This window comes from Phyllobates terribilis, unplaced genomic scaffold (assembly GCF_046119375.1).
Source record: "Phyllobates terribilis strain yellow unplaced genomic scaffold, ASM4611937v1 Scaffold_5__5_contigs__length_657084704, whole genome shotgun sequence".
Classification (NCBI taxonomy): domain Eukaryota; kingdom Metazoa; phylum Chordata; class Amphibia; order Anura; family Dendrobatidae; genus Phyllobates; species Phyllobates terribilis.
The window spans coordinates 37,279,807-37,307,449 of record NW_027362765.1 but is presented as its reverse complement, the minus strand read 5'-3'; the positions used below and the strand labels follow the sequence as shown (position 1 = coordinate 37,307,449).

General features: G+C 43.5%; 1 protein-coding gene across 3 annotated transcripts; it reads left to right on the top strand.

Annotated features, from left to right (window-relative positions):
* Nucleotides 1-445: 445 nt before the first annotated feature.
* LOC141270621 (uncharacterized) lies at nt 446-27,643 on the top strand. 3 transcript variants are annotated; one of them, XM_073680692.1, is made up of 7 exons: nt 446-521; nt 18,207-18,330; nt 18,460-18,639; nt 18,723-18,846; nt 18,930-19,027; nt 19,226-19,316; nt 25,401-27,643. In XM_073680692.1, the coding sequence occupies exons 2-7, from the start codon at nt 18,253-18,255 to the stop codon at nt 27,302-27,304; spliced, it is 2,475 nt and encodes an 824-aa protein (XP_073536793.1). In that variant the 5' UTR covers nt 446-521; nt 18,207-18,252; the 3' UTR covers nt 27,305-27,643. The 3 variants fall into 3 exon arrangements, with proteins under 3 accessions (XP_073536793.1, XP_073536795.1, XP_073536794.1); XM_073680694.1 differs by lacking the exon at nt 446-521 and having other exon boundaries at nt 18,259-18,330; XM_073680693.1 differs by lacking the exons at nt 446-521; nt 18,460-18,639; nt 18,723-18,846; nt 18,930-19,027; nt 19,226-19,316 and having other exon boundaries at nt 18,276-18,402.

Sequence of the window (27,643 nt, the reverse complement as noted above, 5' to 3'; positions counted from 1 at the left end):
GCCTCGTACACGCGCGGCTCCGCTCCGAACGCCTCGTACACGCGTGGCTCCGCTCCGAACGCCTCGTACACGCGCGGCTCCGCTCCGTACGCCTCGCACACGCGCGGCTCCGCTCCGAACGCCTCGCACACGCGCGGCTCCGCTCCGTACACCTCGTACACGCGCGGCTCCGCTCCGTACACCTCGTACACGCGCGGCTCCGCTCCGTACACCTCGTACACACACGGCTCCGCTCCGTACACCTCGTACACACGCGGCTCTGCTCCGTACACCTCGTACACGCGCGGCTCCGCTCCGTACACCTCGTACACACACGGCTCGGCTACATCCACACTGTAAACCCCTCCTGACCCCACACATAAACTTCACCTCATCCAGCACCATGACAACCAGCACAGCAGAGTCCTGCATCCACTGAGGCCCCTGATCATGTGACCCCTGACTCCTCCCCTCCTGTGACCTCATCACAGGTCCTGTGCCACAGAACAGCCATATATGTGGTGGCGGCTCTGCAGGTGGAGGTATGTGGAGATTCCCCATTACTGGGCGCGTGCCGCATTAACCCCTTCAGCGCTGAGACTTTTTGGGGCTTTTTTTGTTGCCATTTTCTAAGATGTACAGAGTTTTTCTTTTCCTATGGCCACAGCCCCACTATCAGTATTTGGTCAGTATGCGGTCAGTATTTTTTCTCAGCAGTGGGATCCAAAACCAGGAGAGGAACAATCAGAGAAAAGGTATAATAGAAACACGTCACCACTTCTGCATTTTTGACCCACTCCTGGTTTTGGCTTACAAATACTGATAGTGTGACTGTAGCCTCTGATAGATATGTTACTGTAAAAGTCAGAAGGCCGGTAAAACCTAGGATTTACCGGTCAATCTGGACATTTACCGAGGCCGTCGGTAAAAGCTCAAAATGAAAAGTAAAATTGGACTTTTACCGGTGAAGTCTTGGTAAATGTTAACATTTACCGTTGAGCGTGGTAAAAGTCAGAAATATCAGGTGTGAAGATGGAACATCTGACTTTAACCAAGCGCAGTTGGTAGATGTGCACATTTACCACGGCTTCTTGGTAAATGTAGCTGAGAAGGGTGTAATAAAAAGTGTAAGCCACCGCGGGAAAGGTGTCTGATTAGGCAGATACGGAGAGGAAATGGAGGACACAGTGTTCAAAGTTTTTATAAATGTAATAAGAGTAAATGGGGAAAATCTGGTAATAACAATGAACAAAATCTGCTACCCTGTAAGGTATCTGCTACCCTGTAACGTATGTACGTTCTATATATACAGATGTCAATCCTGACTATCCTTAACGTATGTACGTTCTATATATACAGATGTCAATCCTGACTATCCTATGATTATTGTTCCGATCATACAAAAAGTGCCCACTTCCCGCTAACATACAACCACTAACCCCACACTAAAATATGCAAAAGAGAACGTCCTATGAATCTTAGGGTATCAGTGTTCCGCAGCACCCTCTCACAAAAAGTTACAAGAAGTACACACGCTGCCGGTGTAGTAGTGTATAAATTGTCCTGTACTTACCTTCCTGTAGAGCGCAGAGTCCAAAGTCTTTCCAAGGGCCCCTTGCAAGGTGGACGCTAACACCGCTCACACGATTTACCGTTGCCGCGCCAATGTGTTAGAACCAGAAGATATGCAGATAAGCTCTGAGCCGGAGTTGCTGGGTGCTATGAACGGTCTGTTCCACCCGAGCACCGTAGTCTCTGATCAGGGGAATCGGAAGACAGCGCATTCCGAGAAAAGGCTGGAAGGAAACAGCGCAACAGCCCTGTCTGGACTCAGTCTAGTCAGCACAGCACCAGTCCTCTCACTCTCCCTAAAATAGCTCCTGCCTCAAGTCCTAGTTTCTTGGGGTTCTCTTCTTAGATTGCTGCCCAATCACTGCCTGAAGAAAATCACTAACTCATCAATGGCAGTGTTAGACCAGTAGATGGTGCTGTTGTACAGTCTTTCACACAATGCTGAGTAACCCTATTACAAAAGAACATGGGATTCTTGCCAAGCAGTGTGGGTAAATGGGCGTACTTCCGGTTTGTGTCCTCATGCTGGACAACTGCCTGAGTGTTTTGCAAGCTGCACATACTGCTCAAAGCTGCATAGCCGACTGCCTGTCAAAGCTGCACAGGCACTAGCTGATTGTCAGATCATGAGTGAGGAAATGAAAGATCTTTTTTCGGAGCTCTTGAATGAAGTGGTGGAGAAAAAGCGAGATAATAATTTTTATCTCACGGACGATAAATACGAGAATATATTGAAAGAAGTGAAGGAGGCTAAGGTGGCGGTACCTAAACAGAGTTTTCACTACAGGCGTTTGAAGAGGTACGACATCATGACTGTCGGAAGTGATGAAAAGTTAATTGCACCAATCTCGTGTGAAAAAGACAACGTGTTGCGTTACGTTCGGTGTGCAGAACTCTTTAGTGTCATTCATAATGCGCACATCAGTACCGGCCACGGAGGGCGGACCAGGATCCTAAAGGAGGTGAACCGTAAGTTCAAAAATGTCACAACGGAGTCAATAGTTATTTATCTGCGACTCTGCCAGCCATGCCAGAAAAAAAACAGAAGATTACCAAAAAAGGCCTTGTTGTGAAACCCATCCTACACAGTGAAATGAATTCTTGTGTTCCAGTCGATCTCATTGACATGCAATCCAATTGTGATAATGATTTCAAGTTCATATTCGTCTATCAAGACCACGTCACTAAATTTGTTCTTCTACGTGCTTTATGCACTAAAAGAGCAGAAGAGGTTGCGTACCACCTCCTTGACATTTTTTCCACTTTTGGTGCCCCGTGTATTCTGCATTCTGATAATGGGAGGGAATTTTGTAACAAGGTCATACAGAGTTTGTGCGCGATGTGGCCTGATATGAAAATAGTGCATAGTAAACCAAGACACAGCCAGTCCCAAGGCTCCGTGGAAAGAGCAAATCAAGACATTGAAAACATGTTGTCAACGTGGATGGAAACAAATAAGACACCCAAGTGATTTGAGGGCCTTCGCTTTGTACAAGCAATGAAAAATAGAGCATACCATGAGGGAATAAAATGCTCGCCCTATGAACCTATGTTCGGAGTACCAATGCAGATGGGTCTAGCTACCTCCAAAATTCCTAGTGATGGGATCAGAAATCTCTCTTCAGAAGAAGATCTTGAAAAAATGTTTGTTGGTTTGCAAGAGGAACCTAGTGATCCGACATCACCAACAGAAGCCGAAGGGTCAGATGAATCTAACTTTCATCACACGTCAGCACCGACAGCAGCAGAAGCTTCGGATAAATCCAACTGTCATCAGCTGTTCACAACGGAAGGAGAAGCTTTGGATTTATCCAACTGTCCGCACACCTTAACAGCATATGAAACTCCACCAATTTTGCCATCCAAGAATAATGAAGACCTAAAAGAAAAAAGTGTCGAGTCAAAGCCTTCAAAGAAAGATGGAGAACTTCATGATGATCAGCAACCTGACGTTTTGATTTCGCATACAATCAATAGAAGAATTGGTGTGGTCAGAAGAGTTCGAAAAGCTGCAAGAGAAGGACTTGAAACACAGGCCAAGAAAATGTTGAAATGTTCCAGTCAAAAATTACCCGAACCTAACATTGGACAGAACATCAGAATCAGAATTCCAGACGTCGACCGTTCAAAAATGGACCCTAAGTCGATCATTGCGATTATTATAAAAAAAGAAGATGACTTCTACCAAGTGGGGACTATTTAGCTTTATACCTGTCTGCCCTGCACACTCGCACCATCCATGCTAAGTCGATCATTGCGATTATTATAAAAAAAGAAGATGACTTCTACCAAGTGGGGACTATTTAGCTTTATACCTGTCTGCCCTGCACACTCGCACCATCCATGCCTTCCGATGATGCATGAAACATGCATTATCGGAAGGCACGGATATATCCGACAGATATCGGGATTATCCGTATCCGTACAGCCCGTTATCCGCTCAGATAACGGGTCTGGACGGATCTATCCACTTATCCCTAGTCACAATTACAGAATTACATAGTTTTGAAGTAGCATTATTCTTGTATTTGCGTTAATTTGACATTTTTGAGAAGTATTTTCCTACATAAATGTTTCCTATTTGCATTTTCCTATTTGCATTCAGAATTACATAGTTTTGAAATTGCGTTATTCTTGTATTTGCGGTAATTTGTCATTTTTGAGAAGTATTTTCCTACATAAATGTTTTCTATTTGCTTTTTCCTATTTGTATTTGTTCATTTGCATTTGCATTTTGAAGAATAAAAATATTTCTAACGATTAAGGCCTTCATCAGAGTCGGAAATTGCGTTTAGTTAACTTTTACCACCATCATCTGCTGGTAAGAGTCAGAATTCTGTGGCTCAAAGTTACTTTTACCAACACATGCTGGTAGTTACTTTTACCAACACATGCTGGTAAATGTAAAGATTTACCAATTCGCCCAGGTAAAAGTCCAAAATCGTTCGTTTATATAGAATACATCTGACTTTTACCAACGCTGTTGAGAAATGTTAAGATTTACCAAGACTTCACCGGTAAAAGTCCAATTTTACTTTTCATTTTGAGCTTTTACCGACGGCCTCGGTAAATGTCCAGATTGACCGGTAAATCCTAGGTTTTACCGGCCTTCTGACTTTTACAGTAACAGATACTTATGAACCAACCGGCAAGACAGGAAACATGGAAAGACATTTTCCTCACACAGTACAGGGCCGTTTTTTTGGACCCTCCACAGTATAATGTTCCCACAGTACTGTAAGGGTGTGACAGGGGCTGTCATATGCCTCTCCTTCTTTAAACTGTGTTTGTACCAAGTGCATGGTTTTATTGCATTTTCGTGACAATTAATATGTGAGTCTGTGTATAGAGTATAGGGGAAGCATAGGATATAGTTCAGGGTTTAGTTAGTGATAGAAACATTAGGGCAGATAGGCAGTGATGGGCCTATTAGTGTATAGGATATAAAGCATAGCATAGGACTTAGGGATTAAGTTAGAAAGGGGGAAGATTTAGTTGGGGGCACCTTAGATATAGAAGCTTTAGTGACTGCAGTAAGGTAGTAACTAGTGATGGGCGAGCTCTAAAATGCTCGATGTTCGGGTCGAGCCAATTGGAATACTCGGGTGCTCGACCCGAGCAACGAGCCCAATGTAAGTCTATGGGAAACTCGAGCATTTTTCCGGTGGCAACCCCCCCCCCCCGGCGGTCTGCAGAGGGCCTAAAATTTGCCCAAATCTATGGGAACAGTGCTCAAATGACATGGGAACAGCATGGGGAAGACCCCTGGAAGCATTTCTGACTCCCAGGTCACTGCTGTCAACAACGTTGTCAGAGTATTACGCCACTTTTACAGACTCACAATAAAACATACAAAAACGAAACCAAAATGGATTTTCCTGGGGAATATGTTAAGGAGCATCCTTTCCAGGGTAATGACTTGTATATAAGGCAAAATAAATAACCAAAACCAAAAATACTCCTCCACACCTTGGGCTATGTTAACACGTAGCATTTTTGATGCGTTTTTGCACTTTTGCATTGCTTTCAACCAAGACAAAGGCATTCACTGGGAAATGTCATTTTAACATTTTACAACCTTATCTGGCCATGTGGTGTGTGACACATCATCAGACACATGCATACAGTGCTGAAAAGACATGGGAACAGCATGGGGAAGACCTCTGGAAGCATCTCTGACTCCCAGGTCACTGCCTAAAAGTGTGCCCATCATAAGTGATCCTTGGCGCATGCGAAGATGCCTCCCGCCATGCACCTGTCATTGCAGACTTGCAACAATCACCGTCCACGTCCTTGTTCCAGAGCAGCGTTCAGTTGTCCCTACCCCATTCCTTGGAATGCATGCACAAGTATGCGGCCACCCACCCACCCACCCACAGGCTGCAATACTATACTGCTAAATTTTTGACAGCTGCTTGCACTTGAAATGTGGCCTTTCAGGCTCGTGGAGGCGGAAGCTGTCCACAATCTTATGGCGGCAGCACCGGGTATCTATACTCGGTCCCCAGCCGCCACTATTTCTCCCGGTATCGTCTCCGCCTTCCACAAGCACGGGTCCCACAACATTACCCGTGACCTCCCCAGTGCACTTACTGGGAAGGATCGCCTAACCACAAACACGATGACAGGTGAATGTGGCCAGGGACTGTACGGAGCCAGTCCACAGCTTTTTTTGCTGAGTTGTATTTCACCACAGCCATATTCTTTAGCTTGGTGAAAAGGCTTGGGAAACCATATCTACCCAGCTGTCATTTCTCACAGGAAGTCCTCTAAAGCTACTTTCACTTGAAATGTGGCCTTTTAGGCTCGTGGAGGCGAAAGCTTTTCATAACCTCATGCTGGCGGCGCCCGGGTGTCCATACTCGATCCCCAGCCGCCACTATTTCTCCCGGTATCGTCTCCGCCTTTCACAAGCACGGGTCCCACAACATTACCCGTGCCCTCCCCAGTGCACTCACGAGGAAGGACCGCCTAACCACAAACACATGGACAGGTGAATGTGGCCAGGGATGGTACGGAGCCAGTCCACAGCTTTTTTTGCTGAGAGTTGTATTTCACCACAGCCATATTCTTTAGCTCGGTGAAAGGACTGGCATAGAGGGAAACCGTATCTTCTCTGGGTGTTATTTCTCCCAGGAAGTCCTCTAATGCAGCTTGTTGCAGAAGCAATGGCAGCCCATCCAACATCAGCTCGCAATTGTCGGTGGTGCTTTGACACAAAAACCTCTTTCTTTGCTCATTTAATTTCATGACTACAGAGTTGGGCAATGGCCTGATCTGCAATGCGGTTTGAGAAATAACATGCATAAGCACGTCCGATCCACATTAAAAAATCAGCCATAGAGTGTCCGGGAACTTCCCCCACACTTTTCTTAGCCAGGGCTGCTTCTTGGCAGCGTTGGACTTACCCACCAGAAAACCGGAGACTCCTCCGGTGGGCCCTTGCTTCTCCTTCAGGAGAGTTCATAGTGCCGAGGTGATGCCATGATGATGATAAAGGCCACCATCTGCTTAGTTTTCTGTTACTTGGAATGCAAGCGCAAGTATGCAGGCAGCCAGCCACCCACCCATAGGCCGCAATACTAAACTGCCAGATTTCTGGGCAGCTGCTTGCACTTGAAATGTGGCCTTTTAGGCTCGTGGAGGCGAAAGCTCGTGTCCATACTCGGTCCCATGCCGTCCCTATTTCTCCCGGTGTTGTCTCCGCCTTCTACAAGCGCGGGTCCCTGAACATTACTGCTGGTACTTTTCTGTGGGAATTTGATTGCCTCCTACCAGCCTGGAATATTTCCAGTAAACTATGGTACGACGCCATGGTATTAGCACTGCCCCCAGTACCAGTAGCGAAGCCATCCCCAATTTCCTTCTCAGGAATTTTATTGGGTAGACTGAGTGGCTGCCCAAATACATTAGTTTCTCACAAAGAAGCTGAAGATAGAGTGTCAGTAGGTGCAAGTTTCTCCAGCCTGTTAGATATTAGAGGGTGAACGGCAGCACATTGGATCAGTGGTTAGCACTGAAGCCTTGCAGCGCTGGGATCCTGGGTTCAAATCCCACCAAGGACAACATCTGCAAGGACTTTGTATGTTCTCCCCGTGTTTGTGTGGGTTTCCACCTCAGTAAAAAAGCAGCCATAGAGCGTCCGGGAACCTTCCCACACACTTTTCTTAGCCAGGACTGCTTATCGGCAGGGTTGGACGGTCCAACTAGAGAATCCTCTGGTGTGCCCTGGCTTCTACATCAGGAGAGTTCATGATGGCGTTAACTTTGCAGCTGCTATGGGGCTCAAATCCTCTGGTGGGCACAATGTTTTTCAATCTGAAACAGCTTCTCAGTGGGAGTTGTATTTCACCACAGCCATATTCTTTAGCTCGGTGAAAGGACTGGAATAGAGGGAAACCGTATCTACTCCGGCTGTTATTTCTCTGTTACCAGGTTCCGCCCATTGTCACACACGACCATGCCTGGCTGTATGTTCAGCGGTGAGAGACACAGATCAGGCTGCTGTGTTTCAGCTATCAACAACTCTGCAGCGCTGGGCGGTTTGTCACCTAAGCATTAAGCATGTTCTCTTCAGCACAACCTGTTGCCGCTTGGCCAAGGCAGTGCTGCAGTGCTTTCAGCTTGTGACTGATGTGGTCACTTGGGAGATGGAGGTGCAGGAGCTGAACAATATGATTACATTGAGGTTACATTGGCGACTCTTTTTTTATACTAAAGAAAGATCCTACTGTTTGTTTGTTTTTTACGTTATTTTTTAAGACACCGGGAAATGTCATTTTAACATTTTACAACCTTATCTGGCAATGTGGTGTGTGACACATCATCAGACACATCCTGTTTCATTTATGATGAGGGACTCTGAAAGTCACAAAGTCTATTTTTATAGGGCCATCAGGCTGCCCTTACTATTCTTAAAAGGCCAGCAATCGGCCAACGCTATTGTTAGAGAGCCATCAGCCGGCTATTCTTTGTTGTTCCCATTATTAATGAGTGGGTCTCCTACACTGTTATTGCATATGCAGTGACTGCAAGGGCTGCCAAAAATTCAGACGCAACCCAATACCCCTTTGAAGAGACATAGAGGAGGGTCTCAGTAAAAAAAATGTTCCCATTATAAAGGAGAGGGTCTCCTATAGTGGTAATGCCCATGCTGTGACTGCAAGGGCTGCCAAAATTTGGAAAAAAAAAACACTAACAATTTAAAGGCACATAGAGCAGGGCCACAGTAACGACTACGACATGTTCCCATTAGAAAGGAGAGGGTCTGCTATACAGTTATAGGGTATGCAGTGAGTCCAACGGCTGACCAAATTTAGGAAAAACCCCACTAAGAATTTAAAGACAAATAGAGCGGGGCCACAGTAACGACAAATTCCCAATAAAAAGGAGAGAGTCTGCTATACAGTTATAGGGTATGCAGTGAGTCCAACGGCTGACCAAATTTAGGAAAAAACCCATAAAGAATTTAAAGACACATAGAGCAGGGCCACAATAACGACAAATTCCCATTAGAAAGGAGAGGGTCTGCTATACAGTTATAGGGTATGCAGTGAGTCCCAACGGCTGACCAAATTTAGGAAAAACCCCACTAACAATTTAAAGACACATAGAGCAAGGCCACAGTAATTACAAATTCCCATTAGAAAGGAGAGGGTCTCACATAGTGTTGGCCTATGCAGTGAATGCAAGGGCTGCCAAAAATTGGGAGGCACTCCAATGCCCCTTGGAAGAGACTTAGAGGGCCTCATAGAAATTGTTCCCATTAGAAAGGAGCGGGTCTCCTACACTTGTAATGCCCATGCACTAAGTGTATGAGCTGACAAACATTTACCCCTGGGGGGTATACATAAACATACTGTATAAATTTTTTTTTTTACATCATAAACACCCTTTAAAAAAATTATGTGGGTGTTGCATCATGGACCACTGTCACCCTGGTGATATAGTGGTGGAGGAGGACAAGAGCAAATAGTCAAAATCAGGAAGCATATACCCATGTGTGGGTGTGAAGAGGTGCATGAGAATACACCTCCCAAAAAAAAACACTGGATTTGAGTTTGTTATGCTGCTATCATTCGGTGGTGTTGAGAAGTCTGGCCCAATCCAGCCCTTGTTCATTTTTATAAGAGTCAGCCTGTCAGCATTTTCATTTGACAGGCGGATGCGCTTATCAGTTATAATTCCACTAGCAGCACTAAAGACCCGTTTTGATAAAATGCTAGCGGCAGGGCAGCCCAGGACCTCCAAGGCGTAGAGAGCAAGTTCATTCCACGTATCCAGCTTGGATACCCAATAATTAAAAGGCACAGAGGAATCACGGAGGACGTTGGTACGGTCGGCAAGGTACTCTCTCAGCATCTCCCCAAACTTTGCACTTCTTGTGAGAGTACCCCGCACCTCAGGGCCTGTGCGATGGGAGGGGCTGAGAAAATTCTCCCAGAACTTTGACAGTGTTCCCCTGCCTCTGCTGGATTGAAGTTGTGTCTCTCTCGACTGTACTCCTTGGTTATCCAACGAACTGTGACCTCTGCCGCCAGCGTTTTCAGATGGGAATTTTTTTAATAGTTCTGCAACAAGGGCCTTCTGGTACTGCCCCATTTTTGTAGACCTGTCCGCCACAGGAATAAGAGATAGAAAGTTCTCCTTGTAGCGTGGGTCTAGAAGTGTCACCAACCAGTAATGACTGTCACCCAAAATTTTGAGAACGCGAGGGTCATGGGAAAGGCAGCGTAACATAAATTCAGCCATGCGTGCCAGACTACTAACAGGCAATACTTTCGTGTCCTCACCAAGAGGATGACTGACCATGCTCTCCTCCTCCTCTCTGTCCTCTGGACATCCACGTTGAACAGACAATATGACAGTTTTGCAGGTAGTACCATCTATAGCGCATGAAACTAGCTACTTCCTCCTCCTCCTCTTCCCCATTGTCACCCAATCCATGTTGGGATGAGATGAGGCTGGGCTGTGTGTAATCACCCTGTATGGTTCCTTGCTCCATCTCATTGTGCTCCGCCTGCAATGCATCCTCTTTGATTGTGAGCAGAGAACGTTTCAGAAGACAGAGAAGTGGGATGGTGACACTAATTATGGCGTCATCGCCGCTTACCATCTTGGTGGAGTCCTCAAAGTTTTGGAGGATGGTAAATTTGTCTGACATCCATGTCCACTCCTGAGGTCTTATGTGTGGAGTCTGAACTGAATACCGACGGCCTTGTTGATGCTGGTACTCAACAACTGCCCTCTTCTGCTCACAAATCCTTCCCAACATCTGCAGTGTAGAGTTCCAATGCGTGGGGACATCACCAGTCTGTGAGTCGGAAGCTGCAAACGCTGCTGAAACACGGCAAGGACGGCGGAAGCTTTCTAAAATGGGCACACAGGCGGCGTACTTTAACAAGCAGATCCGGCAGCTCCGGGTAGGATTTGAGAAACTGCTGAACCACGAGGTTAAGCACATGGGCCAGGCATGGTATGTGTGTGAGCTCGCCTCAGAGCCACCACCAGGTTCCAGCCATTGTCACACACGACCATGCCTGGCTGTAGGTTCAGCGGTGTGAGCCACAGATCTGCCTGGTCTTTCAGAGCTGTCCACAACTCTTCAGCATTGTGCGGTTTGTCACCTAACCATATTAGCTTCAGCACAGCCTGTTGCCTCTTGGCCAAGGCAGTGCTTCCAGCTTGTGACTGATGTGGTCATTTAGGAGATGGAGGCTGAAGAGGAGGATGAGGTGCAGGAGCTGTAGACTATGGGGGCAACCCTGATTGACCTAGAGTCCGCAATCCTTGGCGTCGGGAGGACGTGTTCCGTCCCAAGGTCCGACTGGGTCCCGGCTTCGACTATGTTAACCTAGTGTGCCGTCAGCGAGATGTACCATCCGTGCCCACAAGCACTTGTCCACGTGTCCGTGGTTAGGTGGACTTTCCTGGTAACTGCGTTGTTGAGGGCACGGCTAATGTTTTGGGACACATGCTTGTGTAATGCGGGGGCGGCACACCGGGAGAAATAGTGGCGGCTGGGGACAGAGTACCGAGGAACGGCCGCCGCCATCAGGTTGCTTAATGCTTACGTCTCCACGAACCTAAAAGGCAACATTTCTAGTGCAAGCAGTCGTGAAATGTGGGAATTTAGTAGTGGGGCGTTGGCTGCGTATTTGCGCTTGCGTTCCAAGGACTGGGGTATGGACAACTGAACGCTGCGCTGGGAAGTGGATGTGCTTCCTGATGCTGCTACTTGAGAGTGTGCAAGGCAGGGGGCATCTTCGCATGCACCATGGACAGGGGATTGGCTTGCATGCACAACAGCGGAAGAAGCAGTGGTGCCACCCGCAGACACTGTTCCTGGACCCTGGGGTTCGGCCCACAAAGTCGGGTGGTTTGCTGCCATGTGCCTGATCATGCTGGTGGTGGTCAGGCTGGTCTTTTTGCCACTCCTGCTGATGCTGGCCTGGCAGGTGGTGCAAATGGCCTTTTTGGGGTTATGGGCAGAGTCTTTAAAAAACAACCAGCCTCGGGAAGACCTAACAGTTGTACTGGCAACTTCCTTTGTGTTGGTGTTACGGGGAACGGTTGCCTGCCTTCTTTCTGCGACCACCACACTACTTCTTCCTGCCTGTTGAGGTGCTCTGCCTCCCTCCCCCTGTGTGCTGCTGTGCTCACTCTGCATGTCCTCGTCAGTTACTATATCATCCACCACCTCGTCTTCCACTTCCGCACTCTGGTCCTCCTCCTGACTTTCTGGCAATTGTGTCTCATCATCGTCCACCTCTTGTGACACTTTCCCACCATCGCCTTTGTGTGACCGTGACTGCTCAAATATTTGGGCATCGCTACATGCGATCTCCTGTTGTCCTGCTTCAAGTGGACCGGGCAAGAGGCCCGAATCTATAAATGGAAAAGTGAACCGCTCTTCAGAGTGTCCAAGTGTGGGATCAGTTGTCTCTGGGCACTCAGCATGGTGGGAGGAAGGAGGATCAGGGTGAGGAATATGCGGTCCAGACTCATAGCTACTGAGACTTGACCGTGTAGAAGACAAGGTGGTGGTGGTGGCTAAGTGACTGGAAGCATTATCTGCTATCCAACCAATAACATTTTCACACTGCTCTGTGTTCAATAGTGGTGTTCGGCGGTCCCCTATTAATTGGGACAGGAAGGTCGAGCGAGAAGATGTGGGTGTTTGTTGTGGCACAATTTCAGCTAGCCTACGGCCTCAGCCTCTGCATGCACCATCATCACCATCACGTCCAGTTCCCCATCCCTTGCCACGCACCTTGCCCATTTTATATGGAGGACAATATCTTCCACGCTCACTACAAATGACTTAATTTGGAGCGAACTTATATGTGATCCGTGTGACAGAGAAAACACAGTTTTAAATACCTGGCCTGTAGGTAACTATTTTGAACAGCCAGCTGGTGCCAATTGCTTCACTGACACACTGAAATTTTTTTTAATGGAGGCCAGAAATGGCAGTATTTTCAGCGCAATTATACAGTATTGGCACCCCTGCAATTCTGTCAGATAATACTCAGTTTCTTCCTGAAAATAATTGCAATCACAAATTCTTTGGTATTATTGTCTTCATTTAATTTGCTTGCAAGGAAAAAACACAAAAGAGAATGAAGCAAAAATCAAATCATTGATAATTTCACACAAAACTCCAAAAAAGGGCCGGACAAAAGTATTGGCACCCTCAGCCTAATACTTGGTTGCACAACCTTTAGCCAAAATAACTGCGAACAACCGCTTCTGGTAACCATCAATGAGTTTCTTACAATGCTCTGCTGGAATTGTAGACCATTCTTCTTTGGCAAACTGCTCCAGGTCCCTGATATTTGAAGGGTGCCTTCTCCAAACTGCCTTTTTAAGATCTCTCCACAGGTGTTCTATGGGATTCAGGTCTGGACTCATTGCTGGCCACCTTAGAAGTCTCCAGTGCTTTCTCTAAAACCATTTTATAGTGCTTTTGGAAGTGTGTTTTGGGTCATTGTCCTGCTGGAAGACCCATGACCTCTGAGGGAGACCCAGCTTTCTCACACTGGGCCCTACATTATGCTGCAAAATTTGTTGGTAATCTTCAGACTTCATAATGCCATGCACACGGTCAAGCAGTCCAGTGCCAGAGGCAGCAAAGCAACTCCAAAACATCAGGGAACCTCCGCCATGTTTGACTGTAGGGACCGTGTTCTTTTCTTTGAATGCCTCTTTTTTTTTCCCTGTACGCTCTATGTTGATGCTTTTTCCCAAAAAGCTCTACTTTTGTCTCATCTGACCAGAGAACATTCTTCCAAAACGTTTTAGGCTTTCTCAGGTAAGTTTTGGCAAACTCCAGCCTGGCTTTTTTATGTCTCAGGGTAAGAAGTGGGGTCTTCCTGGGTATCCTACCATACAGTCCCTTTTCATTCAGACGCCGACGGATAGTACGGGTTGACACTGTTGTACCCTCGGACTGCAGGGCAGCTTGAACTTGTTTGGATGTTAGTCGAGGTTCTTTATCCACCATCCGCACAATCTTGCGTTGAAATCTCTCGTCAATTTTTCTTTTCCGTCCACATCTAGGGAGGTTAGCCACAGTGCCATGGGCTTTAAACTTCTTGATGACACTGCGCACGGAAGACACAGGAACATTCAGGTCTTTGGAGATGGACTTGTAGCCTTGAGATTGCTCATGCTTCCTCACAATTTGGTTTCTCAAGTCCTCAGACAGTTCTTTGGTCTTCTTTCTTTTCTCCATGCTCAGTGTGGTACACACAAGGACACAGGACAGAGGTTGAGTCAACTTTAATCCATGTTAACTGGCTGCAAGTGTGATTTAGTTATTGCCAACACCTGCTAGGTGCCACAGGTAAGTTACTGGTGCTGTTAATTACACGAATTAGAGAAGCATCACATGATTTTTCAAATGGTGCCAATACTTTTGTCCACCCCCTTTTTTAGATTTGGTATAGAATTGTATCCAATTTGGCTTTAGGACAATTCTTTTTGTGTTTTTTTCATTGAAGACAAATTAAATTAAGAGAATAATACCAAAGAATTTGTGATTGCAATCATTTTCAGGAAGAAACTGAGTATTATCTGACAGAATTGCAGGGGTGCCAATACTTTTGGCCAGCACTGTATTTGATCTGTGTAACGGTCAAACCACAGTTTTAAGTAGCTCAATTTTTAGCGCTGTAATATAGAAAGGACCTGACTGTGTTCTGCAGTGTCAACAAACAAATGGTGTAGAAAAACGGTGTTCTCTGGATTGCTTTTTAAGCAAATAATGAGGATTAAGATCCAAAAAAAAATTATTCCTGGCCCCTATTTCTAGAAATATCTAACAGCAGCAGCAGACAAAACTCGAATGGAGCCTCTTGTGCTATATGCACCGCCTGCCTGATATCTCTGCAGATGGATTAGTTCTCAGAAGGACTGTTTGTTGAGATGGATATGTGTCTCTAATATAGTTTGGTACACCTACACTAACTAGAAACAAGCAAATCTCTCCCTAGCTCAGCAGCACCTCTCCCTATACTGTCTGATTCCGGAGTGACTGTGAAGAGCATGGCGGCACCAGATCTGATATAGACCTAATGACGCTGTGCGGCTAGCCAATCACTATAATGCCACAACCAACATGGCTACAGCATTACAGTGAGTGGCAGGCAAACCCTGCATGTTCATTGGTGCTCTTAAGAGTGCCATACCTGCAGGGAGGAGACCCAGGCTCCCACTGGGCAACCCCAGAAATACTCAGCGAGGACCGAGCAGTAGCGAACATGCTCGCTCATCACTAGTAGTAACGGAGAAGTTCTGCCCAGCAACTGAAGTTGGTGATTGGTCCAGTCAAAAGGGGGAGGAGTTTGGGTCAGAGTAGAGCAACAGGTTTTTTTCAGTTAGTGAGTCAGTTTAGTCAGAGATTAAGAGTTTTTTGAAACAGTATGTGCAGGAGGGACAACTGAGAGGAGTGAAGAAGTTCAAGGCCAGTGGCTGTAGGTCAACAGTGATGTAGCAAGGGGCAGAGAAAGAGAGAACCAGCACTATGGAAAAAGGAGCGGTAAACTGCAAGGCAACTTCCCTACGGCCCAGAGAAAGCATGGAGGAGCCAGCCTTACTCACTTCCCAAGAAGGGGAAATGGACAGCGACATCCTTATAGGAAGCAGAACTGGGTTCTGGAAAGCTGCGGTACTGGGTGGATCATACCTGGGGAACAAAGAGTTAGGAGTGAAAGGGGTATTGAAGAAGGCTGAAACTGTGTCTATGGTACCCCAATGTGCTGTAACTACAACCAAAATTGAACTAAACATTTTAAGTAAAGTTGAACTGTTAAATAAGGGACAATAAACTGTGCTTGATTGTTTGCCTGCAGCTGAGGTCGGAGTCCCAGAGCAGGTGGGAGCCCCAACGGAATAAATAAGTGTTATCTACTACACACAGCTGACACGAAGAACAGGACTTTATTTTTTTATTTGTGGGGAGCCAGGGTGTGGGAGGAAACAGCAATCCCTCGCCATGACTACCACCCTGTGCCCCTTACAGTACCGCCATCCCCCTACACAGTATAATGTTGCCACAGTACTGCGATATCCTCACACAGTATAATGTTCCCCCAGTACCGCCAACCCACCACACAGTACAATATACCGCCACCCCCCCCACACACAATATGATACTACAGGCTGCCCCCCACAGTCTGGTACCACCCACCCCACTAGCTAATAAATACTCGTTTAGTCCTATTCTTAATGTCTGTACAGTTGAACCCGGGACAGTTGAGATAATCACCACACGATAGTTGTACAGGATAATGGAGTATAATAAAGTCGTTGTGGATGTCATTTCACCAACATTGTGCAGGGAGATTGTTTCCCTACAGTGATTTATATTTCTTACTGATAAAACTGTGATATTTGTGTTTTCTATTCACTTACAACCTATTTTTAAGCTTTTTTCCACATCTCTCATTAGTCTGATTATACAACATACAAGCCTCTGATTGCTCTGGTGATGCACTGCACTACTGTAGTGCGGTGTATTATCCCTCCTGTCAGTGTAATACTAATGGCCCCATACACATTAGATAACTGTCGGCCAAACGATCATGCAGCTGACGGCTATTTCTCCTGACTCCCCCATACACATGAACACTCTAACCTTCCTGTGGTCTGTATGAGAGAGCTGCTGGCAGATTCCTGTAGCAGAGGATTATCTCCAGAGAGAACAAAAGGATCGGCCTCTGTAATAAAGCATAACTGATCCTTCACTCACCTATCATCTGTCAGGAGGCCTCCATATACATTAGGCAGCCGATCTTGCTCAAATCAGCGGTTTTACCTGAATTTAGTCTGTCTATGGTGCCTAAGAGGTACCTTATTACACTCTGCCTCTGGCAGGGCCTAATAGACTTTCCTATGTTCTAGGCTCAGGGACCATTTTTAAACCTTCAGATACCATAGCAACTCAGCAGCACTCCACCGTCGAATAGTAACGGGGGCAATGGGCCGATCGAAGGAGCAACGTAACTCTGACCACCTTCTTAAATGCTATGACTGTTTTTGTCAGAAGCAAATAATTAAACAGTTGGGATTATCGTTGCAGCCGTGCCCATACCATGTCAAAAGCATGACCGTTTTGTTGCCGAAGAGAATTAATTTATTTTAATCTAATGTTTATCATTCGATAAAAAGAGGCAACGTGTGTTTTGTGCTTTTTCCATGGTTTTTATAAAAATTGTTCCTACCAATTTTATTTTATAACATTTTAACACACTGCTTTTGACTGGCGAATTTCTTGTAATATAGTAAAGCCTAAAGGGAAAATTCCAGAATCAAATATAATACCCAAGGGGAAAAACATTTAAAAAATGTCACAATATTGTCCATGTAGACTTTATAAGAGTTATTGCTGTAGGTTACAAATAACTCCTGTCCGCTGTGTTTTTGGAAAGAAAAATGCCTCAATCTTTAGTATGTGAATCAAACTTGAGATCTAACACAATAAACATCTGCAAGGAGTTTGTATGTTCTCCTCATGTTTGCGTGGGTTTCCTCCGGGTTCTCCGGTTTCCTCCCACACTCCAAATACATACTGATAGGGAGTTTAGATTGTGAGCCCCAATGGGGACAGTGCCGAAAATGTCTTTAAATTGTCTGTATTGTAAAGTATTGTGGAATATGTTGGCGCTATATAAATAAAAACATTATTATTAAGATTATAAAAAGATTACAGACCGGGGAAGACGGGAAACATTCATACAAGCTGCTGGTGGAGATATAGTCGGGGACGGACTCTGGCCAAATATGTTTATAGAGCCGTAGTAGGAAATAAATGTTGAGAAGAAAAAACTGGAAAACAGTATAAATATTACTACTCACATTAATGATCTCCACAATACCTGTACCATCACTGCTGGGTACCCCGTCAGTCTCTGTATATCTTGGTCACGTGTGATCTCTACAGCCAGTCAGCAGCTGAAGCAGTGACCAAATTAGTCAGTGAATTGGACAAGCTGACTGTCACTAATTCATCTAATGTTCCAGTGTATACAAACTAACAATACAACATCTACACATTCTATCTCCTCATATGTTTCCCCTTATTATCTCCAGTAATTGTAGTATTACACGGGATACCTTATGATGTTACATCAGCTCATCTTCTACCCATTCAGGTCCTACAATATCTGATTCTCTCAGTGGAGATTTTCTATGTAAGAGATGGATAGGGACAGAGACAAGATGGCGGAGAGGATATTACACCTCACCCAAGGGATCCTCTTTCGGCTTACTGGAGAGGTGAGAGATTCTGATGACGTCACATTACATCACTCTTATCTATGGGAATAACAGATGGACAGAACTGGAGAGGTGAGGAATCTGGAAATGTCTGTAGTGAGATTTATTAATGTGTCTCTCCATAACCAGGTTTACACAATAGTGAAGAAGACCTCTAGTGAGCGCTGTCAGGACCCTGTGTCTGAGGGATGGGGAAGACCCCAGAGCTCAATCACGGGGCTTCCACCTCACCCCCTGATACATGAGGACATCAATGACCAGAAGATCCTAGAACTCACCTACAAGATGATTGAGCTGCTGACTGGAGAGGTGACACTGCTGGGAATGCTGGGATATTATATAGTAACACTATAAAGGGATAGGGGTGATGATGGTATCATTGCATGTGTCAGGTTCCTATAAGGTGTCAGGATGTCGCCGTCTATTTCTCCATGGAGGAGTGGGAATATTTAGAAGGACACAAAGATCTGTACAAGGACGTCATGATTGAGGATCCCCAGCCCCCCACATCACCAGGTAATAGACAGGATTAAATACACACGGCCTATAATTATCTGTATGTAAAGAATGAATTCAGTCCCTGTATGTGTTTCCTCCAGTTCTATCCAGTAAGAGGACAACACCAGAGAGATGTCCCCATCCTCTTCTTCCTCAGGACTATAAACAAGAATATCCAGATGTTCCTGAGGATCATCAGGTAGATGGAAAGAAGGTGTCATGAGATCTCCCCTATGATGTGTAGACGGCTGTGAAGGTCTTGTGCTCAGTCTTGTTTTATCCACCAGTATAATATGTTTTATACTTGTGTAATGAGAATGGTGGAGATGGCAGGATTAGAGCTGATCATAGATGTGACTTCTCAGTCTGTCTGTGACATTTACAACATTTGTTTCAGGGTAAAGATCTAACCCCTATTAATACTACAGAGACATATATGAGGGGTGATGAGCGATGTAAAGAGGAGATTCCTACATATGACTACCCAGGTGAGTAGTAACCACTAATTGCAGAAAAGTCACAGATTATTTTGGTTGCCGTTACTTTAACTTCTATGCACTCCGGCCACTTCACAATCAAATGGTCCCCATTCTCCTGCTAAACTAAAACTGTCCTCATTACTTTGTGCATTAGAAGTCCTTTGGTTAGAGTGAGACCTGCCCCTTGGCAGCCCAGAGGATCCACCCTACTCACTGGAATGAGAAGATGCTGACCCTTACCTTCTCAGATCTCTACACTGCAAAGCCAAATGACAATATACATAGAATGTGCTGACAACATAGAAAATCATGTGAAGAAAAATATATTCCGTATGGTGGACCTTGCTTTTATGACGAGACACCAGTCCAAATCCTTTTAATTTATATGCTCAAATATAAACAGTAGACACATAAAAAAAAATATAAACAGTAGACACAGGAAATATAATACAATTATCTTTTATATATTACATTTTTTTCCATTCTTTTTCTATTTAAACACTTCCCCGACACCCCACCATTCAGACAAGAGAAATGAAGAGAAAACCCTTCAATCAATTATTCTTACCCATATTCTTTGCTTCTAAATATCCCAGCATTTAATATATTGGGATGTGTAACTTAACCTGTTGTTAAAATATAGTATTTCTAGAAGTTAATATTTATAAAGAGTGAAGTAATTAGATACTTTAGTAGGACAATCCACCTTGACTCCTATGAAATAACGAAATAAAAAAAAAAATTCATTAACAAAACAGCTTTCTTACCAAATTCCCTAATTTCCCGGCAGTCCGAATACATATGAGATAGATTCTTTGAGTTACACATGAGACATCTAGAATATTTAATATATCCGATCTTCTGTATAAAAGCCGGGGACGGAGCAACCTGTGAATAACCATAAATTGGAACATTCTCTCATGTGACGTAGAGAAGAACATTAGCAAAATTTACAATTATTTCCCTTTGTTTAAGATAAATCCAAGATCTGATCCCAGAATTTATTCTCTTCTGAAAGTCGATTAATCAAATGTTTTTATAGGGAAATAATTCTGCCTTTACAGATTTCACTTGACAATAAATAATCCATGAAAGGATTTGTTCCCCCAAAACGAAAAGCCAGAGACTGAATAGAACGTCTTATCTGCAGATAAGGAAAGAAATCTGAATCCTCTAATCCTACTTGTATAACAAATCCCTCTTTTAATAGCCGTATTTGTAAATACAGGCAGTTACCAAATAGGTTCTGTAGGTTTGTTCAGAGCCAGCAAAAAAAACACAAAAAAACATCTAATACTCATCTCCTCGCTGACTTCTCTGGCCGCCTTGCTGCTTGATGGCTGACTTTCGATCTTCTTTCCATCTGTCCTCTTTACTATAGACCAGGACTTCTATCCGCATCCAGCCCTTGGAGGTTACTGTTTGTTATAAGTCTTTGACGTGGTGACATTAAGATGTGCGCCACAAACTTAACATGTGACGTGACCTCCGAGGCCTGGACGCGGCTTGAAGGGCTACCTTATACTGAAAAGTCCAGAGATGACTTTTCAGTTTCTGTGAGAAATAAATGGAATAACTGAAAAGATGATTGCGATAAACTACACAAAAAACATTATACCTCTGCCATGATAAGATGTGTGGTTGATAGTTCTAATATACACTACCGTTGAAAAGTTTGGGGTCACCAAGACAATTTTGTGTTTTCCATGAAAACTCATACTTTTATTTATCAATTGAGTTGCAGAATGATTAGAAAATGTAGTCCAGACATTGACAAGGTTAGAAATAATGATTTTTATTTGAAAGAATAATTTCTCCTTCAAACTTTGCTTTCGTCAAAGAATGCTCCCTTTGCAGCAATTACAGCATTGCAGACCTTTGGCATTCTAGCTGTTAATATGCTGAGGTAATCTTGAGAAATTTACCCCCATGCTTCCTGAAGCCCCTCTCACAAGTTGGATTGGCTTGATGGGCACTTTTTGCGTACCATACAGTCAAGCTGCTCCCACAACAGCTCAATGGGGTTGAGATCTGGTGACTGCGCTGGCCACTCCATTACAGATAGAATACCAGCTGCCTACTTCTCCCCTAAATAGTTCATGCATAATTTGGAGGTGTGCTTTGGGTCATTGTCCTGTTGTAGGATGAAATTGGCTCCAATCAAGCGTTGTCCACATGGTATGGCATGGCGTTGCAAAATGGAGTGATAGCCTTCCTTATTCAAAATCCCATTTACCTTGTACAAATCTCACACTTTACCAGCACCAAAGCAACCCCAGACCATCACATTACCTCCACCATGCTTGACAGATGGCATCAGGCACTCTTTCAGCATCTTTTCAGTTATTCTGCGTCCCACAAATGTTCTTCTGTGTGATCCAAACACCTCAAACTTTGATTCTTCTGTCCATAAAACTTTTTTCCAATCTTTCTCTGTCCAATGTCTGTGTTCATATTAATCTTTTCCTTTTATTAGCCAGTCTCAGATATGGCTTTTTCTTTGCCACTTTGCCCTGAAGGCCAGCATCCCTAAGTCGCCTCTTCACTGTAGACGTTGACACTGGCTTTTTGCGTGTACTATTTAATGAAGCTGCCAGTGGAGAAGCGGTGAGGCATCGATTTCTCAAACTAGAGACTCTAATGTAGTTGTCTTGTTGCTCAGTTGTGCAGCGGGGCCTCCCACTTCTCTTTCTACTATTGTTAGAGCCTGTTTGTGCTCTCCTCTGAAGGGAGCAGTACACACCGTTGTAGGAAATCTTCAGTTTCTTGGCAATTTCTTCCATGGAATAGCCTTCATCTCTAAGAACAAGAATAGACTGTTGAGTTTCACATGAAAGTTCTCTTTTTCTGGCCATTTTGAGAGTTTCATAGAACAAACAAATGTAATGCTCCAGATTCTCAACTAGCTCAAAGGAAGGTCAATTTTATAGCTTCTCAGATCAGCCAAACCGTTTTCAGCTGGGCTAACATACAGTGCCTACAAGTAGTATTCAACCCCCTGCAGATTTAGCTGGTTGACACATGCGGAATTAACTTGGCATTGTGACATTTGTACTGTAGATCAGCCTGGAAGTGGGAAATGCACTGCAGCAAATTTTTTTTTTTTTTTTTTGTTTAAAACGTTAAAAGTTAATTCAGAGTGTCATTTATTATTCAACCCCTCAAACCACAAGAATTCTGTTTGGTCCCCCTAAAGTATTAAGAAGTAGTTCAGGCACCAAGAATAATGAGCTTCACATGTGTGGATTAAAGATCTCTTTTGCCAGCCTTTTCTGACTATTTAAGACCCTCCCCAAACTTGTGAACAGCACTCAGACATGGTCAACATGGGAAAGACAAAGGAGCATTCCAAGGCCATCAGAGACAAGATCGTGGAGGGTCACAAGGCTGGCAAGGGGTACAAAACCCTTTCCAAGGAGTTGGGCCTACCTGTCTCCACTGTTGGGAGCATCATCCGTAAGTGGAAGGCTTATGGAACTACTGTTAGCCTTCCACGGCCTGGACAGCCTTTGAAAGTGTCCTCCCGTGCCGAGGCTAGGCTTGTCCGAAGAGTCAAGGCTAACCCAAGGACAACAAGGAAGGAGCTCCGGGAAGATCTCATGGCAGTGGGGACATTGGTTTCAGTCAATACCATAAGTAACGTACTCCACCGCAATGGTCTCCATTCCAGACGAGCCCGTAAGGTACCTTTACTTTCAAAGCGTCATGTCAAGGCTCGTCTACAGTTTGCTCATGATCACTTGGAGGACTCTGAGACAGACTGGTTCAAGGTTCTATGGTCTGATGAGACCAAGATCGAGATCTTTGGTGCCAACCATACACGTGACGTTTGGAGACTGGATGGCACTGCATACTACCCCAAGAATACCATCCCTACAGTCAAGCATGGTGGTGGCAGCATCATGCTGTGGGGCTGTTTCTCTGCCAAGGGGCCTGGCCATCTGGTCCGCATCCATGGGAAGATGGATAGCACGGCCTACCTGGAGATTTTGGCCAAGAACCTCCGCTCCTCCATCAAGGATCTTAAGATGGGTCGTAATTTCATCTTCCAACAAGACAACGACCCAAAGCACACAGCCAAAAAAACCAAGGCCTGGTTCAAGAGGGAAAAAGTCAAGGTGTTGGAGTGGCCTAGTCAGTCTCCTGACCTTAACCCAATTGAAAACTTGTGGAAGGAGCTCAAGAATAAAGTCCACATGAGACACCCAAAGAACCTAGATAACTTGGAGAAGATCTGCATGGAGGAGTGGGCCAAGATAACTCCACAGACCTGTGCCGGCCTGATCAGGTCTTATAAAAGACGATTATTAGCTGTAATTGCAAACAAGGGTTATTCCACAAAATATTAAACATAGGGGTTGAATAATAATTGACCCACACTTTTATGTTTAAAAATTAATAAAATTCAACTGAGCAACATAACTTTTTGGTTTGTAAGATTTATGCTTCTGTTCATAAAATCTACTCTCGTTTGCAGTTTGAAGGCTCTAACTTATTTGCATCTTATCAAACCAGCTAAATCTGCAGGGGGTTGAATACTACTTGTAGGCACTGTACTTGTACAAGGGTTTTCTAAACATCCATTCGCCTTCTTACACAGTTAGCAAACACAATGTACCATTAAAATACTGGAGAGGTGGTTGTTGGAAATGGGCCTCTATACACCTATGTAGATATTGCAATAAAAACAAAACGTTGGCAGCTAGAATAGTCATTTACCACATTAACAATGTATAGAGTGTATTTCTGATTCATTTAATGTTAGCTTCATTGAAAAAAAAGTGCTTTTCTTTCAAAAATAATGAAATTTCTTAATGACCCCAAACTTTTGAACGGTAGTGTACATTTATTAACATTTTCAGTAGATGTGTTAGCATGGCTTGTAACCCTGGATTAATGGCATCACTGCACGTCACAAACTCCATTATGTTTGCGATCCTAAGAAATTCAGATCACTGCACAATCTCTGCTGAAGTGCAGAGCACTTACTCATGGGTCCGTCCATGAGTAAGACTAAAGTGCCGAAACTAGTAGGTCCTGTTAAAAGTATTTTATACTACATCACCTGTACACTTGGAGTTTTTTTTATACTTGAATAAATGTTAAGTTTTATTTTTTAAAGAAAGCCTCTATTTCCGCTGGATCGTTTTTCCCTTCATTTTTATAGAAAATAATGGGCCCCATATATTGCTCCATACAGTATAATGAGCCCCATATAATGCTCCATACAGTATAATGGCCCCATATATTGCTCCATACTGTAAATAATGGCCACATATATTGCTCTATACAGTATATAATGGCCCAATATATTGCTTCATACAGTATAATGGGTCCCATATAATGCTCCATACAGTAAAATAGCCCCATATATTGCTCCATACAGTATATAATGACCCCATATATTGAGTCATACAGTTTATAATGGCCTCATATATAGTTCCATACAGTTTATAATGGGCCCATATATTGCTCCATAGAGTACAGCATATAATGGCCCCATATATTGAGTCATACAGTTTATAATGGCCTCATATATAGTTCCATACAGTTTATAATGGGCCCATATATTGCTCCATAGAGTATATAATGGCCCCATATATTGCTCCATAGAATCTATAATGGCCCCATAGTGACATCCTCGCGCCCTTTGCCCTGAGAGGTCACAGAGAGTCAGAAGACGCAGAAGAGACTGGAGCTGCGGGGAATGGGGAGAAGTGAGTATTCGAGTGGGGGGCTCGGAATTTCATATTGGTATTGATTACTTCAAAGGAGGTTGCTGCACCACAGACCTTCTGCTGTGCGAGGGGTCATTGAGCAACTGGGAGGAACAGATTTTCAGCTCTTTCTCGTGTCCTTGATTCACAACTTATTATTCTGGTATTTGGGAGGCAGAATGAACAAAGGGTCAAATATCATGCTGTCCTGTGCCCTGCCCTGAGGTCTACTGTTGGATTGTGAACTGTTTTTTTGACTTAGCAAAAAAAATATTTTCTACATAACTTGCAATTTCTATGTATATTTTATAAATGCTATAAATATATAATTTTTAAGGCTATTTTATTAAAACATAATCATCTTTATTATTGGCAGGTGACTGTGCTAGAAGATCAGAGGGACAAGTGACCTCTTCAATTTTTAAATCAGATGACCTTGATATCATACAAGAAATAACTGAAGTGAATGCCACTGTTTCAGATATATCAACCCGTCACAGCAAAGATCTATCATCTGATCCTTTTAAACAGGTCCTAGCTTCTGATTCATCACAGACTATTAAGAAAAATAAAAGTCACAAAAGAGGCATTCAAAATCAAACTGCTCTTACAGCAAATAAGCCATTATCAAGTGAAGAAAAAAGAAATACATTTTCCCTCAAAATGTCTTTTGTTACACATAAAAAAATTCACACAAAGGAGAGAAGATTTTCTTGTTCAGAGTGTGGGAAATATTTTAACAAAAAATCACTGCTTGTTAGACATGAGAGAGTTCACACAGGGGAGAAGCCATATTCATGTTCAGAATGTGGGAAATTTTTTGGAGATAAATCAGCTCTCGTTAAACACCAGAAAATTCACACAGGAGAGAAGCCATATTCATGTTCAGTTTGTGGGAAATGCTATGGAAATAAATCAATTCTTGTTGAACATCAAAAACTACACACAGGGGAGAAGCCTTTTTCATGTTCAGAATGTGGGAAATGTTTTGCAAATAAATCAAAGCTTGTCAGACACCAGGGAATTCACACAGGAGAGAAGCCATTTTCATGTTCACAATGTGGGAAATGTTTCCATCGGAAATCGGTTTTAATTGTCCACCAGAGAACTCACACAGGGGAGAAACCTTTTTCATGTTCAGAATGTGGGAAATGTTTTGCACGGAAATCAAAGCTTGTTACACACCAGATAATTCACACTGGAGAGAAGCCCTTTTCATGTTCAGAATGTGGGAAATGTTTTAATTGGAAATCATCTTTAGTTGTCCATAAGAGAATTCACACAGGAGAAAAGCCTTTTTCGTGTTTAGAATGTGGAAAATGTTTTAAAATTAAATCAGCTTTAGTTATCCATCAGAAAACTCACAAAGGGGGTAAACCTTTTTCATGTTCAGAATGTGGGAAATGTTTTGCAAATCTAGCAAATCTTGTTAGACATCATACACTTCACACAGGGGAGAAGCCTTTTTCTTGTTCAGAGTGTGGGAAATGTTTTAATCAGAAATCATGTTTAGTTGTCCATCAGAGAATTCACACAGGGGAGAAGCCTTTTTTATGTTCAGAATGTGGGAAATATTTTGCAACTAAATCAAAGCTTCTTACACACCAGAGAATTCACACAGGGGAGAAGCCATATTCATGTTTAGAATGTGGGAAATGTTTCAAACAGAAATCAAATCTTGTTAGACATCACATACTTCACACAGGGGAGAAGCCCTTTTCATGTTCAGAATGTGGGAAATGTTTTAAACAAAAATCAGATATAGTTGTCCATCAGAGAATTCACACAGGGGAGAAACCTTTTCTATGTTCAGAATGTGGGAAATGTTTTGGCGAGAAATTAAGTCTTGTTATACACCAGAGAAATCACATAGGGGAAAAACCTTTTCTATGTTCAGAATGTGGGAAATGTTTTGCAGATAAATCACATCTTGTTAGACATCAAAAACTTCACACAGGGGAAAAGCCATATTCATGTTCTGAATGTGGGAAATGTTTTAATCAGAAATCAGATTTAGTTGTTCATCAAAGGACTCACACGGGGGAGAAACCTTTTTCATGTTCAGAATGTGGGAAGTGTTTTGCAGTTAAATCACATCTTGTTAGACATCAGAAAACTCACACAGTGAAGAAGCAATATTCATGTTTAGAATGTGGGAAATGTTTTAAACAGAAATCACTTTTAGTTGTCCATCAAAAAACTCAACACGGGGAGAAACCATATATTTTGACAAACTGCAAGAAAACACATAACATAGACAGTCAAAGAAATGACAAATAAGTAAATGAGAAAGAAAAGCAATTTAGAACTTATATTAGAATTAAAATATATGTAAGGTAGTTCCTAATAGATATCTCTTATCTAAAACAGCAATGTAACATTAGCATTGAATATTTCACATTGTTATATATTTATATAGTCACTATATGAAGAGTATTACAATCCCTTACACCCCCCCCTCACAAAAAATACCCAACATTTCCTCCTTCCTCTTCTTTCCTAACGCTCAATCTTAGTGATCTGCCATTCATTACAGTTTCTTTAAATCCACAATCTCAATGTCTGAACAAATATCTTTAGTTTATGTATATTACGATAATAAACATGTTCATATTGCAA